This window comes from Amphiura filiformis, chromosome 14, assembly GCF_039555335.1.
Source record: "Amphiura filiformis chromosome 14, Afil_fr2py, whole genome shotgun sequence".
In the NCBI taxonomy this organism is placed as follows: domain Eukaryota; kingdom Metazoa; phylum Echinodermata; class Ophiuroidea; order Amphilepidida; family Amphiuridae; genus Amphiura; species Amphiura filiformis.
The window spans coordinates 29,582,402-29,600,674 of record NC_092641.1 but is presented as its reverse complement, the minus strand read 5'-3'; the positions used below and the strand labels follow the sequence as shown (position 1 = coordinate 29,600,674).

At 36.9% G+C, this 18,273-nt stretch overlaps 2 protein-coding genes across 2 annotated transcripts; one reads left to right on the top strand and one right to left on the bottom strand.

The window, feature by feature from the left end:
* Positions 1-3,805: 3,805 nt before the first annotated feature.
* Positions 3,806-8,303, bottom strand: LOC140169922 (uncharacterized). Its single transcript, XM_072193240.1, has 2 exons — positions 7,988-8,303; positions 3,806-6,684 (listed from the first exon to the last, which is right to left on the bottom strand). Exons 1-2 carry the CDS (start codon positions 8,180-8,182, stop codon positions 5,260-5,262), a joined length of 1,620 nt encoding a protein of 539 aa, XP_072049341.1. The 5' UTR covers positions 8,183-8,303; the 3' UTR covers positions 3,806-5,259.
* Positions 8,304-8,604: 301 nt separating this feature from the next.
* On the top strand, positions 8,605-12,951 carry LOC140169923 (uncharacterized). Its single transcript, XM_072193241.1, has 3 exons — positions 8,605-8,803; positions 9,233-9,357; positions 11,351-12,951. Exons 2-3 carry the CDS (start codon positions 9,262-9,264, stop codon positions 12,824-12,826), a joined length of 1,572 nt encoding a protein of 523 aa, XP_072049342.1. The 5' UTR covers positions 8,605-8,803; positions 9,233-9,261; the 3' UTR covers positions 12,827-12,951.
* The last annotated feature ends 5,322 nt before the right edge of the window (positions 12,952-18,273 follow it).

Genomic DNA, 18,273 nt, shown 5'->3' with positions numbered 1-18,273 from the left:
GTTTATAATTGAAGCCGTATTAAGCGAACATTTTGATCCGTAGCTCCACCCCACCCACTTTATAGATTCTTGAGCGCACAGAGCAAAGATAAAGGGGTCAACAATTTACAACTACCTTCGGCCAAAAATATTTTCGTCGGTACACTTACAAGTTGTGCCACCCCACCTCCCCCGGTTCCGATAACGTGGGTATGCCACTGGTTATGTTACCACATTTATGACATTACAAAGATGCCAGGTCTGATTTTGAGGATTTTTACCATCCTCTGGATGAGCAAATCACTGAATGGACATTGAAAGTTTTACATCTAATTAGCCAGGTATGTGTACTGCTTCTTTAAGGCAAGTGAAACAATCTTAGTTCGATATTTTTATCGACCAGCGATCATTGGTCGGACCTTATTATTTATGAAATCAATTAATAATCATAATATAGGTTTTCCTGGCCAATTTCGCAACTTGTGCGTTCGATTTAATAAAAGTGTCATTCGTTTTCGCGCAAGATTGAATGATCGCAACGAATCCCGATTTCTTTTTCGCATTATGAGCAATCGATTTCATTTTAGTTCAATCAAATTAATGTATGATCAGAACAATTCATTATTGTGAATTCAATTTCGTTCTCGAATGTTTCAATTTCACCATTAGACGTCTAATTTAAAGAAATAGGCAACCAATTTCGCCAAAGATGCACGGGGGGCTGCGAAACGTTGTTAATCCTATTTTCAATTTCATGCATTGACAATCTAATTAGCGAAAAGGAATTCATTTTGAAATTATGCGCATTTTCAAGTATACTGACATAGGCCTATAGGCCCTACGTCTACGTTGCAGCAGAAAAAAGTGAGTAGGCCTAGCCCTATATAACACATAATAAACACACACATGTTTTAATGGGTAATGCTTGTAATGAGAAGTATACTTTAGGTACAGTGTTCATTTGCAAACACATTAATGATTGCAAATTCGAATACGAATGTAACATGTTAATATTGTTTTAAACACATGAACGCATTATATTAACACTTTAACATGTCAGTTATCCAGTAGGCGTAGCGTCATAGGGGCACGGGCGGGGTGGGGGCACGTGCCCCAATCGATCTGAAATTTTTTAAATCCCACAGGAAAATTGGCGAAAATGGCTTGTGCCCCCCCCCATCAGATCGGTGCCCCCAAACGTGGTCGGTGCCTTCGAATAAAAATTAATAAAATAACATGTCAGTTAATCCAGTGGCGTAGCGTCATAGGGGCACGATCTGAAATTTTAAAAAATCCCCCCAATCAGACCCAGTGTCTCCCCTTCATGGTCGGTGCCCCCCCGAATAAAAATTAATAAAATATTATACAATAGACCTATAGCTCAGATTTTCACACAATGAAATGGACACGAAATGGGTCTAATTAAACAGGTTGTGATGTGAAGGATATGTTTATAAGTCGACTGCAAAATATGCTTAGCTATTTAATTTCTGGATGTTGTTTTGACTGTGTTCATTCAGTTTTTATTCTTATACGATACATATTATACAATTAAAAATACGAAGATTTAAAAAAGACCTATCGAAAGAAGAAGTAGCATTAACTTAAAGGAAGAGTTTCATTATATTTTTATAATTTATATGATTAACTAGACTGAGCTTGATTGAACTTTGGGACATACATCACTTTATGGTTTCTGAACTAAACCGGTGAAAATGCTTTTAAATATATTATAATTAGTTATAGGCCTAATTCATTTTCTTTTTTACTAGGCATATGCATACGGCAATTTTAAACATTACTTAAAGATATCTTTTCACTTCACATTTAATATAGGAACGTGCTTGTTTGAACAATGTTGACGATACATGTATCTAATGTTCAATATAAACACGGTAAATAGCATTTTTATATTTGAACCATTGTAAAATATTTAAGAACTTCTGGATTTTGCGAATTCGATTGAACATTTTTCCATTTTGTTTCCGCATATATGAATTTGAATTTCCAAATAGGCTCTGAATTCAAGGCCATGTGAATTTGGCTGCACAATTTGCGAAATTTGCTGCACAATGTGCGAAATTGGGTGCACTATTTAGAATTTTAAATGCGTATTAAATGAAATAGATTGCACATTTGCTAAATTGAAATCGAGAATGTAAGCGTTCATTCAATTTCGCGCGAAAAGGAATGACACTTATACTACTATTGTAAAACTGAACGACCAAAGTTTGAAATTGGACGGGAAAACCTATAATAATAATAGATTTGATATTGTTTGATAACATAGTCATTTTTGACTGTAGTGATATTGACCAATATATATTTAACATTATTGCTGATTAATTAGTTGATAGTTCATTGCTAACAAGATTCGATGCAACATCGACGGTCGATGCAAAGATCGAACAAATTTGTTTCTGGTGCCAATTTGTACACCCGGTTGACAATAGAGGGCCAGTGCAGATAAAGTGTCTTGTTTAAGAGTATACAAGACGATGGTTCCAACACGGTAATAGGTGTGAAAAAAATATTAACCACCTTTCATATTTTATATAAGATCGTAAATTATGGTTTTAATTTTCAGCTACCAAGATACATATTATGAAAATCCAAAATTAAATTATAATATATTGTTTAATCAAAAACTAACAAGCTAAATCAGGAAAGAAAACATGGATGCACCCACCACACCCAAATTCCCACCCCAAGCAAACACATTTCGCATCCCCACCCATACAATGTTTGTAAATACCTCCAAACGAGGACCTCGACTTAACGAGGATCTAACCGAGGACTCACACGCCCGTTTTTAATCAACACACCGTGGACCTCACACAGACACACCAGACAACTTACTATCCAACTGTGACCCGTCCTATATCCCCTTTGGGGACCTATCTCATATACTATCTTATATGCATATTTGCATCATTTACGTCATCCTGGTCATACTAACAAACCGAGGACGTCCTCGTTTGGAGGTGTGTCCTCGTTGTATGGTGGGTATCAATATGTAGGTCTTCGTTTGGAGGCTTTACTAACGCCCCACCCACCCACCAAATTATAAATTGCAGATACAGTTGAAACATACATTTCATCAAAAGATACATTATCAATGCATGTTTAAAAATACATATTTTGAAAAGGCCCTATTTGAAAAGACGAATTTGAAATCATGCAACGAATGCAAAGCAATATTAACTTCGGCAGACGCAGTATTCCTTGTAACGATTTCTTTTGAAACATACACCTAAAGCCTAAAGTTTTCCGCGTTAAAAGATAATAAAAAAAAAAATCCCACAAAAAATGAAAATAATGAACAATCTTATTAATAAAATAATATAAATATTAAAATCGGCTTCAAAATATGGACTACATACATCAGGCCAAAATCGTAAAATTAAACTTTTAGCGAATAAAATTTACAAAGCAGAAGAAAGCAGAATTTGACATTTATAAAGCAGAACATTCTTGACTTTACATATACGGATAACTTTCTTTGAACATAAGAAATGCAGTTTCGTTAATCCTCGTTTACAACCTGTCACAACATTGCTTTTGATGAAAGGGTCACTCCATATCAAATCAAGGAGGCGCCCCACCTGACCCCCTCAGATTTGCTTTATATTTTGAAGGTGGACCACATCGACTTTGGGCCCCCTGAAAATGTTGAATTTGCAATAAATTTCATCTTCGTGAGGGCGCTGTTCGAAATGTAAATGAGTTGTGACCCCAATTTTTGGGTATGCATTGTATTTATCCTATATATAGCATCGGTGACAACAAAAATAATTAATCTGACAAAAATGTGAATTTAGGGGCTAAACTTGCCAGTTTACAAAACATTACATTTTTTCTTGCATATTTAATGAGCCCGTGACACAACGCGCAATTACAGAATTTTTTTATTTTTTATTTTTTGACAAATTGGGCATGCAGTTTAGTGTGTATGCAAAGTTTCAGACCTCTCTTTCTTTTTATAAAGAAGGCACAAACGCCCAAAGATGAAAAAAGATTAAAGGGCAACTTTTGGGTCCAAATTTAGACTCCCCTACTCCAACTTTAAATGGCTGCCACAGAAAATCCGTAAGAGCTACAGACCTCAAATTTGCAGGTTTTTAATATTTTTACAGGTACAACATATGACTAAAATATAAATCAAATCTGAGGGGGTCAGGTGGGGCGCCTCCTTGATTTGATATGGAGTGACCCGAAAGTTAAATTAATCCAGGCACCATCACCAACAAAATTGTAATATGTGATGCGATCAAGCAAAATCAGTCGGAACTCGGAAATATTGATTTTGAGATATAGCCAAACAAAGGAAATATTTCCTTTTGTTTCCTCTTGTTTTGCAAACTCTTTAATTGCTCATATCTTTGGAACTGGTTGTTCAATTTCAATGGGGTTTTCTGCAAAATCCAGCTTTGTAAATGCTTTTTACTATCCTATAGGAAACTGAAAATGTATTATCGCCGAGTTCTGACTGATGTTGCTTGATCGCATCACATATGGAGTTTGATCAAATAAGTTACCAACGTGTACAAACAAGTACTATTGCAATGACTAATATAATGAATTGGAAGATTTGCGATTGATTTCTCACTCATCCCATCAGGCTGTTTCACCCACTGCTGTGTGAAGCCCTCCTTCAGCATTTTCCATCTCCGTCTGTTCCTAGCCACTGATACCCAAGCTGTGGTACTCATAAAGGTGGTGATGTCATCTCTCCAGTGTATTCCTCTCCTCCTTTTTCCAGTCCTTGGCTGACATTCTGTAAGTCTCTTATTATCCTCAGTTCTTGATTTTATTGATTTAACTTCCATTAAAAACACACCATATGCTTGTAGACGATTTCTTTTTTCACTTTTTTACGACACTATGTTTAGAAATGAACTGTTACAAGGAATGCAGCTGTTTGCAGTTATCAGGAAATGGAAAATTGAGCTGCAAAATCAGACGAGACTTCCCTCCCTCCTACCCGTGTATTAACATGGCTGATAATGTAGGATTACTTTTTTGTACAGAATAATCTAAAAAGGCATCAAATCAATGACGGATACAACCAAGGTTACATTTGGTGCAAAATTTCAACCATTTCTTCATATATAATACAATATTTCATCGAATTATAATTTGTATTGTCAAATTAATGTTTCTCTTTATACATAATAATAATATATATGACATATGGTGTCAGTTTTGTGAGCAGTGGTCGGGAAAGGAGATCTATAGCTTTATCTTGGATTTCATGGAACTCAATCTTATCATGATATGTTAATGGTCATATTGTCTCTCATACACACGAATGAGTGATCCGTTTTTGTTTACAACAAACAACTTCTTATTATCGGCAGATAATGCAATACCGAATGGACTCCAGTTCCAGTCCTTCTTATCAACACGATCCTTATATTGAAACCTCCCGTTCATACAAACGTACCTAAATACTGTTTTCGGCTTGCCACAATTGCCAACAAAAATCTCGACCTGCTGCTCAAATCCGTCATTTGCCTTCGTTTCATGCCTAGCTCTAGTTGCGGACTTAGACCTGCTACAGCATACGTATTTAGGACACCATAATGAACAGTCAGCCTCTTCTGTGCCCTTGGGAGCTTCGATGGTTTCCAGCTTGTAACCATCTTTGCTGATAATTTGCAATTGGTTGTTAGAGAAAGATATCACAAGATGATCTCTCAAGCAAGCAATCCTGCATGTTGACGTTTCTTCTGCGTCTTCTGGCACAAATTGCCTTCTGAACTTCCCATCTGAATTGTGGACTGAAATTCGCAGTTGTCCACTTATAGATGACCCCAATATAATATGTCCTGCAAAATCTACAGCAACAGAGTGACTCGAGTCTTTTAGAGTAGCATCTGACCCAAACCACGGTGCTATAAACTGCCTTAAAGTTACATTTCCATAACCACCCACCGGGATTTCATGTTGTTTAACACCGTCGCTGCTGTATATACTGAGTCCGTCTTCGCTGGGTACAAGGTATTGATTACTTGGAGAAACAGCGATGTCCAGAACATCGTTTGATGAATCTTTAAGGTATTGTTTGAATTGGCCCACATCTGTATACAATGCGACCTTGTTCCACGTGCTAGTTACGGCAATTGTATCTCCACACACAGCGATAGCTGTTGGGAGATGAACTTTCGGAGTGGTAGAAAACTCAAGAATTTGCTTCCAAGAAGATTCGTTGGCCGAAACACCTTGTAGTTCAGGCTGTGGTGGTCTCTGTAGTTTTTCTACTAGTATTAGTTCAGCGCGCGACATTTCCGTCAATGGTTTCAGGGTTTTAATTGTGAGTGCATTGAACCTCTCTGCTGTTGGTAATGTTTCTGTCAGCTTTTTTACATTACTAGCGATTAAATTGTAGTTAGATATGAATTCTTCATCTGAGTCGTCAGGGATCAAGGCCTTCTTGGTATCCTGAATATTCTTTCGCAGCTCCTCTTCTTCAGATTTCAGTTGCCCAAATATGTCCATCAAATCATTGGCATTCTTTTCAAGTTTCTTTTGAAGTATCTCTAGTGCACTTGCCTTTTCTGCTGCGGCATTTTCCAACTCTTTGATATCGTGTCCATCGCCTTCATGAGCCGCAAGGCATCTACTACAAAGTGGATCACCTAGACAACGCTCACAGTAATATGCTGCCCTTTCACCTCCATGGTCAGCACCACAGACTGCTATCTGTATGATACAAAAATAAATCAAATACTATGTATTATATGTCCTGGTAAGAATAGATTCAAATTTTGTAGCACATTATTCGTAATTTGTGTCTTGTTCCGCAACAGAGCTTGAATTATATTGATGGAAAGGAGCTTTGCTATCATATTTTGATAGATTGAACTACCGAACGGTCATTAGAGACACAAATACGTAAGAGATATATTGAGAACATCGTATGAATGACCGTACACGTTGTATGAACGTGTAGTGTCTGTCAGTTAAACCATGTGCGAACGGGAATTCGTCTAAGCTTATTACGGCACATGTCTACCCAGAATGCAATTCACGCGTACCAAGGTATTGGATTGCAAGTTTTGCTATTTATTCACATTTATGCTCAATACTCTCGTTTTTCACAAGGGGACGGTATTTGATATTGTATGTAAGCTGTGACGTGCCCTGAGTAATTTAATTTAATAATTTAACTTTGTTTACAAGCTGAAAGTATGTCATGAGAAATATGAGACAAAGGGAAACACCTTGGAAGTAATCATGCAAGAGTTTGTGTGTTATGGCATGTTTTAGGGGAATTCCCTTTCATTCGTCAAGTGATCAAAACAAATTAGATCATATCTAATTTTAGATTTTCTGGGGAAAACTCCTATTCATCTCTAGAAGTTTCTCTTTATTAATAATCATAGGGAAACCCTTGCATTGTGAAATGGATCAGATTTGGGCTTAGATTTTGTTAGCTTTATCAACCAGTGTATTTTTGTTGTGCATTCGTTAGAATTTGGATAAAAGGTGGTTTTGGCCTTGAGTCAGCACGACTCTTAACAAAGTGTAAAGATAATCCATATCCAAAACCAATAGAGATACCCCTTTAATACCCAACCTCGTGGAAATACCCTCATGTGGGTCATTGGTGTAAGACTATATTATTATAATCAGTTTCAGTTTCAGTTTTATTTACAAATCAAAATATAAACAAAGGCAATAATATAATGACAATAAGTATTTTGATTTGAAATTGGATGAACCGTACAGAGCTCGACATAAATGGACACCGAAAATGGTGCATATCACAAAAGTTTATGACTATAGATCAATGATTGCAACATATTGTCTTTTTAGCTTTTTTTTTTAGCTCTTTCTGTAGCTTTATATTCAAACGATTAATAATTCTCGTTATAAGCAGCTCGATCGCACCATTCATTGCCTTTATGTGATTTGAAGACACATCGACACAAAATTCTGCTATTTCAGCTTTTCCTACAGTTTCTTACACCATGAAGAGAATCACAAACACTAAAGAACCTACCGGTTTATATGGTGGAAATCCTTCCTTCGGTAAGGGGTATTTTTTAGCCGGCTTACACGTACGACATTTTACTTGATTATTGTTGGCACATTTCAGAATGCATTCATTACAAAAATAATGCCGGCATGGTAAACGTCTAGGATCGCGTATATCCTCATAGCATATAGCACACCCTTTTGGTGTAATAGTTTCCATTTTTGTGTATCAGTAGTGATCAGTGAACTCCGGAAACAGCAGCATGCAACTTATAAGCAAAACCCGGAAAGCCCCGACACGTCCTTTAGTGCAGAAACTTGGCACGATGTTGCGATTAGCCAAACTCTCAGCAAGTACGTAGCATAACTAGGTGTAGTGTAGTAGAAACTTGGCACGGTGTTGCAATTAGTCAAACTCTCTGCAAGTACGTAGCATAACGAGGCGTAGCTGTATCCAATCTGTGATTCAACTTGGCAATCTCTGAGAGGTCTGGTCTGTATTACTCCAGAGTATCATTACACCTCACCATTTATATGTTTCTTGCAAACATCACGTCATTATTATCCAACTTCTTAAGCAAAGAGCCTGGACTGCTGTTCACTCATTTGGCCAAATACTATTCGGAACTTCATTACTCCGGACTCGTCGCATTATATCAATTTGTGTCATGCGCAGTAAACATACCATGTGCTATTAAACTATATAGTAATATCATTAGAAAACACACTGCAAGCTCTCGTCAAGTGCGTCAAATTAACCTGTAGCATACATTGCAGCGCCTGATTCTCTGGGATTCTCCCACACTGTGTGTTTTCTTCAAAGCTTCTTTTTATCTGTTTGGTAAGTAAATAAACAAAATTGAGCACGATACCAGTGACGTACGTAGATTTCCTTATGACATTTGTGCAATGATATAGGTTGGTGTAAAATCCGCGTGATACTTTGTAGCGTGAAACAAAATGCACGTGACAACAAAATATGGCATGGAAGCTAAAATGACCGGACCCACTATTCCAGGAATTTCTTATTGGTATTATTCCAGGATGTTCTGAGGGGTAAGCTCTTTATTTGTGCGTGTAATTTACTCTAATGTAAAGGAGCCCGTGTGCGCCATTAGGCGAATCTGTCAAAATAAACTGGTATAAATGCGGTATATTGCAAGGACCTCCAACAATAGGTATGCCATTCAGGGTACTAACATAACCGATTCGGCCACCCATAAGTAAATTTGATTTAATACTGCGGGCTCATCATTTTGGTTTATTTTAGGAGTAGTCAGTGTGCAGACAAGATAAACAATGGCTAATTCTAGTATAGAAATGGACCCACACGAGACAGAGGGAGACGAGACAACCCTGTTAGATGGTGGCAATACAGGATATAATAGTATAAGGGTATGTATTCGCCGTCTTCCTTCATTATACGTCTTAATGTTAGTGTTCACAATCAGATATACACCGATTCGATTTTGAGACGACCAAATCAGGTAAAACAAAGGAAATCTGCATTTCATTTCAGTCCCTATAATTATCGGCAATGCGTGAATCAGTCCTGTCGTTATTAAGCAGAGCTTCGCGTAGCTTCGTGCAGGGATATATGCATATTAGATGCATACTGATTATACGCACAGTTTACACGTCAATGTTTCACGTAAGCCCAAAACATGCCAGCAACCGTGCACAATCTAGAAATTAGAGACAATTGAGGACGTCGCGTTCAATTTTCTCTAATTTCTACTTTTTGCACATTATTGCCTGAATCACGGATTCGTTGGATGTGTGTTTGTGTTGGGTTTGATTTTGGCTCCGCATAAAAATAATAATGGCTGGAAAATAGAAAATGATAAATATTTTTATGTGTTTATCATGCTGTTTTGGACATTCAAAACGTACCACCGCAGTGACCACCATACATCCACCCCTACCTACAGCTCATACATACACACCTCACACACACCCCTCCACAATCACACAACACACCGCCTGCCAAACACCGATAAAAAGCACCGATGTCTTCAAAGATAGGGTTCAGAGTGATTGTTGGTCAGGGGGAGGGGGTAATTGTCATTAATGTTGTCAAAGGTCCTTAAATTTGACATCAAAGTCGGTAAGTTTTGTTTTGTGTTGTGTTAAAAACGATACTTGCGACGTACCGTTCCCAAGTTAAAATCAAAAGTCAAGTCAAAAACAGAAAGGTGTACAGAAGGGGAGGCGGGATGCACAGCTCCCGCACTTTTGACAGCTAGTCTGAAGAAATGCGCCCAGTCGGGGGAAATGTACACAGTTTGGGGAAATGTATCTGGTCGAGGGAAAATTGACACGGACCCTCTTTCGGGGGAAAAGTCTGAGGAAATAGCTGGATATGCACATATTCGGGAAAAATTGGTAGAAAGTGGTTGTAATAGACAAAAACAATACGATTGAAAGTAGTTAATAATGAAAAAAAAAAGCTCTTTACAAAATTAGTCGCTACACCCTTTCCCCACCATTTTTGAGCGTCTTGGCTAAAAACAAAGTGAGGTTAACAATTTATTAACAAATTTAGCCTGATTACGGCGAGCGAAGCGAATAGAACATAATTGAGCAATGGGGAAATTGTGACCATTGCTCCGCCTCCCCACTTTCAAAACCATGTGCACGCCATTGAAACCACTGAAAATGATTTGAGTAAAATTAAGACAGAAAAGGAATTTGCCTGAACTGACTAGAATGCTTTGTTACCAACTAAACATCACAGGTCATATTCAATTAGTTATAGGTTTGTAAGAGCTGTACGGGTTGGTAGTTTTGCTGTAACTCATACATAAAATTAATTATTTGTTTCTCTTTGCAATTTTCTTTGCAATTTTATTGCATAACAGTTAAAACAGGTACAAAAGGGACGTGTCAGAAACAGCGTTCGAAACAAGGCGCGTCATTGCGTCAACTACCCGTGAAAGTATAGGCGCGGACCGGCAAATTTCCTACAGTACGGGTCCGCGTGACCCGTAAAAATTGAACCAAGCAAGGAGCAGACAATTCTAGTTTTGTTGTTCCACTGGAAAATATGGTTCACATAATACATTTTTTAGATTATTTTAGTTTCCAATCAAGTTTTCAACGCGGGTTTTCAATTTTCTACAACCAACATACCGTGATCGCCGTAGCTAATTCTCTCTCTTGAAATTTCAAAAGCAAGGGGCTGTGGTTGGACCCTTGAAAATTTCAAAGACAAGGGTCCGGATTTTTCGTCTTATTTCGAGGCCTGCTCAGAAATACATAATTCTACTTTGTCAGCAAATCTACTTTGACGGAAACATAAATGTAGAACTATCCTGATTATTGCAACTCCAAAGATTAAGAGTTAATGGCATGCTACTGACCAAATAATCTTGTATTATTTTTACAGGCCAACGTACACCATGTAGGACATGGAGGTATTTACAACGTCTCCTTGATTTTGATTACGTCAGCTGTCACAATAGGATTTACGTTTGGGCTTGCAGCAGTTCTCTTACCAGATAGTGATAAAGTCGAAATAGCATATGCAGTGGTTATCATTCTTCTATCCATCTTTCTTTTCTTTTTATATGTGGGCTTCATGATGATGTACAAAAACACTGATAGAACATATCTTGATATAACATCATCAGTAGGGCCAACGTTTGGTACAGGAGATATGGTAGACTACGTCTTAGTGTTTTTACTTCTTACGTTGAATGTGTTAAGTCTAGTTGATTGTGCTTTAGCCTTTACCTGTAACCCTAGCAATATTACCAAGGTCACCAATGCAGTAGATATAGTTTTGCTGATAAGTCAATTCATTTTTATTCTTTTTTACATTCCAAGGTTTCTGCGAGGGTTTAATTTTGAAGACAAGAAAGTCATGTATACATTTGTTACCCTCGCGACGTTGCAAATGTGTTCCTGGCTTGCAGTTGCGTTTGCACCTTTGATCACACTGGCACAACCATTTCATAACTTCCCTGACAATAATTCGAACCTATGTAGTCCTATTAATGATACGAACGTCGATAACAAATGCAAAATGCAAACTGCTAGCATCTATTTTGATTCATTTCATGTTGAATTTGCAGCTGTGTTAACAGCATTTTTGTTTATGAGCGTGAACAGAGTAATGTATTCAACTCCTGATCGCGCGTTACCCTCGAATCAACAACGGACATGTGAATGTAACTTAAATGAAGATAAACGCAAGCTCTGGGCTGTTATCTTAGTATCTTTGTTAATTGCTATTGGTTACCTGGTAAATCAAAGTTTTGCTATACTCAAAGAATTCGACGAGCACAAAACTGGCGACAACCTTGTAAATGGTATGCAGATACCTACTTTCGGTTTTTTAGTGATTCTAGCTGGAAGAATGATATGGGATAGCGACTCTGGCAATACACCATTATTCATGACTGAATACATTATTATTTTCACGAGCCTCTTTGATGTATTTTGGTATACATTGAGAGACCTATCTGGTCTAGTATGTGCTATTTTAGACGAGACAGTTCGAACCCCTGCAATTGTGTCTGTCAGCTGGACCACGCTCGGAATCTGCAATACAGTCACGCAGACTTATTTAATAGTTGATATCAGACGTAAGAAAGAAAAAGTACCTCTTTGGTTTAGGTATGCACTGATTTTGTTCTGTTTCCTTAACTTTGCTGAGTGGACCACGCGCATATTCATTGAAGGATTGGCTAAGGAATCAGGGAATCCAGTTTCCCCCATGGTCAATGCACTCTTTGGTCTCTATGCTACTCAAATAATTTCGATAATTGCATTCCCCATAATGAACTTGTATCGTCTCTACTTTTCACTGGTTACTTTGGAATTAATTTTCAAAAAGAATTTGTACCAGCCAAATGGCTAAATCAAAATCGTCGGTCGCAACACATAGTGGCGTAGAGCGATTTTCCAAATTTTCCGTTTCACATAATGGCGTATAGGTTTCGAGCTAGCTATTATCCTATAATAGTTCTTCCTTGTTTACTATTAAGGTTAGCCGAGAGTTTTTCATGCGCTTGATTTCAGAGGGCGTAAGTTCATAACAGAAACAGCCATGCAGAAAATGAACAAGCGTACCGGGACGTAGGCCTACTATAGAATATCGATCCACGGTCAAGACATGAAACGGCTATGAAACTTGGCTTAGCTCGTGCCCGGAGCTCGGATGCCGGGGGGGCACAAGCCGTTTTCGGCAATTTTCATAAGGATTTTATAAATTTTAAAATTGATTGGGGCACTTCGTCAAGCTACGCCCTGGAAAATGTGTTGATTTTGAATTTATAGCCTTGATATCTTTGATGAAATCAATGCTGCTATTCCCTGATTACAATGTAGGCCTAAGGGTAGGCAACAACAACAATATCAAAAAGCAATTATTTGTAAATCGAATTTGGGATGAAAATCAACAAGACAGACTTAGCAGGCCTACAAATTTCTGAATTATATAAAGTGAAAAACAATCAATCACGATTCACTGCACTCAGCGAATCAATCAAATAAAACTAAAAAGAAAGGAGCAAGAAAGAATAAAGACATAGTGAAAAAGAGGAAGAAAGAGAGAAAGAAAATAAACGAAAATGAAAGAAAGAAAGAAAAAAAAATGAAAAAAAAGAAATGAAAAAAGAAAGGGAGAAAGAAAAGAGGAAAGAAAGGAAGTAAAATGAGAAAAGAGAAAAAAAAAAGAAAATTCAGCCACACGGAGACTCGAACCCACAAAAATAGTTCACATTAGATTATCAGTCCAATGCTCTATCCACTCGGCCATCGATCAACTTACGCAATAGACTGTTCTCAAAGCGGGTGATATAACTATAATTGGATGCAATTCAAGATGATTACAATCGCGTCCGCATTATGGCTCTTAGAATAAACACGCATGTCGGCGCTGAAATTTTGAACGAACTGATGGAGGAAAACCTCGTTTTTGCAAAACTAGCTTCAATTTGGAGTGAAAATCAAATGGAATAGCAATTGGCAGAATGTTGAGAAATAATGTAGGTATTCAGATGTCTAAATTAACGTCTCGTAATCAAGATATCGATAATTTCACAAACCAGCTTTTTCTCAAGCAAATTCTCCAAAATTTTCCACCCAAAAGGGCTTTTAAAATTTAATCGGTACTGTATTTGGTTCTTCCCCATGGCAACATTATTTCTTTGATCGATTTATAATACAATACGAAAAAGAAGAAAACAATCGCTCGGTGTGGATTTATACGGAGCGCACATTTGAAAAAAACCTCATGGAACGTGTTTTTGATGTTGTGAACATGGTGGGTAAAAATGCTTTAAACGAAGGATTTTCAAATTTATTCTAATAATTTGTATATAACACACACAAAATGTTAAGCTACATCCAATGCACCAACATTTCACTCGCTGCGATATTTGATTACTGAGAAATCTCTGTTTTAGAGAACAACTTTATACGTCTTTTATACGTTTTTTATACGTCTCTTTGTGTAACCTTAAAGATACAATTTAATAGTTTGAACCTTAAACTTCAATTTCAAATGGAATCGGGCAACTGAGAGATATCAGTAGAGGAGTATCCCCAGCAAACACAAAACGTTTTCGACATCATTCGCAAAAGGTTATAAAAGGTTGTCAGAAAACGTTTAAATGTCGGGTTATATAAAGGGTATATTAAGAGTATAAAATGTTTTCATAACCTTAAAAAACATTTTTTGATAATCTAATGCTCAGCAAACAAAAATGTTTTACAGAAACGTTTAAATGTCGGGTTATATAAAGGGTATAAAAACGTTTTAATAACATTCCAAAAACATTATTGAAAATTTGATACAAAACATTCTAAACAGAATGTTATTTTGGGGTTGAAACAATATTTTGTGAAAAATGTTTGCCCAAAATATTTTCGATAACGTTTTAAAAACGTTTTCATGACCTTTATATAACCCGACATTTAAATGTTATTAAAAGGTTTTGAAAAAAACATTTTAAGAACAATTCTGTGTTTGCTGGGTTCAAATATTTTAACATAATGTTATTTAAGTATTGACACAATATTTGGCAAAAATGTTTACAAAAATAGTTTACAATAACATTTTTTGAAAACATTAAAATATATTGTTGTAGTGTGTTTTCATACAAAACGTTTTAAAACGTTATCATGACCTTTATATAACCCGACATTTTAATGTTATTAAAACGTTTTTGCCAAAACCAAAAGCCAAAATATAACTTATTTAAAACGTTTTTAAAACGTTTTTGTGTTTGCTGGGTCGACTCCGTTACTAGTAGCATATCCTTCAAAAACGTTTTGCTCGTAAACGCATTTTGTCCTTCACGTACGCCATTATGTGTTGCGACCGACGAAATATTTTATTATGAAAAGACTTTGCACTTGCAGGTACTACTCCACGCCCTATCCTGACAAATGTGGGACACTGTTGGAACTTGTAAGCTGGGATTACATATGGATTGACGGGTTGAAGCACCCCAGAGGTAGATGCAGGGGGACGGGTGTGCAGCGTTTTTGTTACGTTGTAATTTCCAGATCCTGCAACCAGTGGGATTGGGAATAGGAAATAAAACATTACTACTTTGTGGACCATATACAGTGGTTTGTACTCAAATGTAATAATTCATAAAATACACGCTTCATCATTTCCCCGTCTCGCATTTCCTAGGATGTGGGTGGAATTACATAATTAGTGAAATATTTGCAGGAAGGGGAATACTAGGCGATTCAATATCGAGGTACTATATTATATAATGGATTCGGAGTCATGCATAGAGCGCTTTAATTTGGTATTCTATATTAGAAGCAATTGCCGAATATGGTGCAACTCTACTAGTCTAATTACAAGACTGCCCTACCCAACCCTTAACCATAACCCTAAACTCCGTACACGAGGACTAGACTCAAGTCTAGCAAGTTGCACCCTATTCGGTAATTGTACTCGGTTATCCCGTGATTTGTTGTGATTACAGGATAACCGGAACATTTGCTGCTGTTTTTCCGTACTTTTACGGGGCCCAGTAAAATTAGGGAATTTAAAATTTACTTTTAGTGTGTTTAAGCAGGACAAAGAGGGAGTTAGGGATACACATGGGTTTGTAGTATTATATAGGTGTCTGGGCGGGTGTGGAGTATTATATAGGTGTCTGGGCGGCTGCCGGCTGGTTCCCGTAAAAGTACAGGAAATTTTAATTTCGAAATACGGGCATCCGATAATTTACGGCCCTTTTTTACAGTGTGACGGGCCGCCCTGCTCCTCCGCCGGTTCATTCCTGGATATGGAGACTCTTGGATGGTAAAGTCAGGTTGTAATATTCCACCATATCAATTTGTAAGCGCTCTTTTAGCAAATTCACAGTTCATTGAATTTACAACCGTATGACAAAACAGGAGAAGATAACTTTTTGCACATAATTTGCAATTTAAAGAGAATTGCCCTTTGCTCATTCTAGTGACGGTAGTATATGAACAATGTAAGTGTGCTTTTTTATTCAATGACATAAAATTTGAAAAATATTGTAAAGAACACTTGAGGTTTTGACTTTAAAAAACTACAGTTTGGTCAGAAAATGTGCTTGGATAGGAAGTTTTCTACAGATTTATCACATTCGCCTTGCTATAACATTATCGTTATCTGTTGAGCTAGTGACGAAAATGTTTTTAGGGGGAAGTGCTAGCTTTCGTTTGATATAAAACAATTATGATTGGATGAAGTGAACACTTGAGGTTTCGACAAAAACAATCAGAGGCTCATTTTTTTCAGCTAGAAGCTCCACAGCTCTTCGATGCTATGCACCCAACCGTGTAGTGTAATCGAAGACTGTAGTGGAGACAATCACTGCTTGCTTGAGAGCTGTTGGACGAAAATGTGTGCTCAGGTGTATCGAGGTGGAAAACGTGCGCATGATGGTTTATAAGAGAATCGTTTTTGCATAGAAAACTTTCCATATGTAAGAAATAAATTTGTATGGGGGGGATACAAAATTAGAGAGAAATGTGACCCCCCGAGAAAGTTGGGGAAAAATTGGGGAGGCAAAGGACATTGTATAGAAAACCAACAAGTTCGAATTTTTTTTGAGTTGTTAACATGAAAAATGCGAATCATCATACGAAAACGTACAAAATGAGTCTACGAGCTGAGTGGGTGCGGTGTGACTATCCCATACGCAATGTACGTACGGTGTTTTTTTGGGCTACACCTCGACAGCTCCTAGTGTTCCCTTTTAAATATGCAACTTTAATAAATGGACCAATTTACATACACTGGTATCCATCTTTGTCAATTTAGAGACAGTATTGGTAGCAATCTGGTATCAAATAAGAAATACCATCATCCTGTAAGCATGGTAAGCTGCTGTACATTGCGCCAATCAAATCGTCACAACATAAGCAGGATTAGATTATTGATAATGGGTTATATATAAGTGCGGACTTTCTTTTTGTCACAGTGCTTTTTGTGTTGTGTTGTAATAATAATATTGTATACGCAATTTGAATGCATTATTTAATAAAAATTGAAAGTGCATTTAAATATACCTCGTCATGGTTTTAATAAGCTAGTAAAATCAAATACAACGTACAAGCCTAAGCTTAATAGGTTATAGGAAACGATCAAAAAACTGCAAATATTACTTGGACTAATATTTACACATTTATAACAAAAAATGGTGCTATTGTAGTTAAAAATAGCCAAGTTGTAAAAATACATAATTGCTTTTATGGTAGGTTAAGGAGATTATCCAGAAAACATCATTTTTTAGCCTTAAGCCATAATCTTGTATACAATTTAATAATTCAACCCGCAATTATTTTTAGAAGTTTAACTGAGCCGTGTCATCTATACCTGTATTTATGATACTGATAAGTTGCTTTGCACGCAAATACGAAAATAGATCTTTGAATAATATGCACTCCATCCTGTTGAAGGACATTGTTGGCAATGATCTTCAACCCTAACTTAGTTTCCGTGCACCAAATACACTCTAATTTCGAACTAATCCTCTTTGTGTATATAATCCCTACTCATTTGTTTTTGCTCCCGTTACTATTCGTTTTGATGAGATATATCGTTTATTTTGATTAGTTTGGCTAACGTATTAACACTTTGAACCGACAATCTTATCAAATTGAATAGATTCCGTTCTATTTTAACAAATAAATATTTAAAATGACACGATATTCATCGTATTATTTGATAAGAGTATCTGTTTCCTTTTGAAAAGGTTCTATTATATCCCCCTCAGAGAAGATAAACTACTCAAAAGGTCATTTTATCAAGAATCTATCCATTGTATAATAATAGAGATAATCCGTGTACCCAAATGAGAC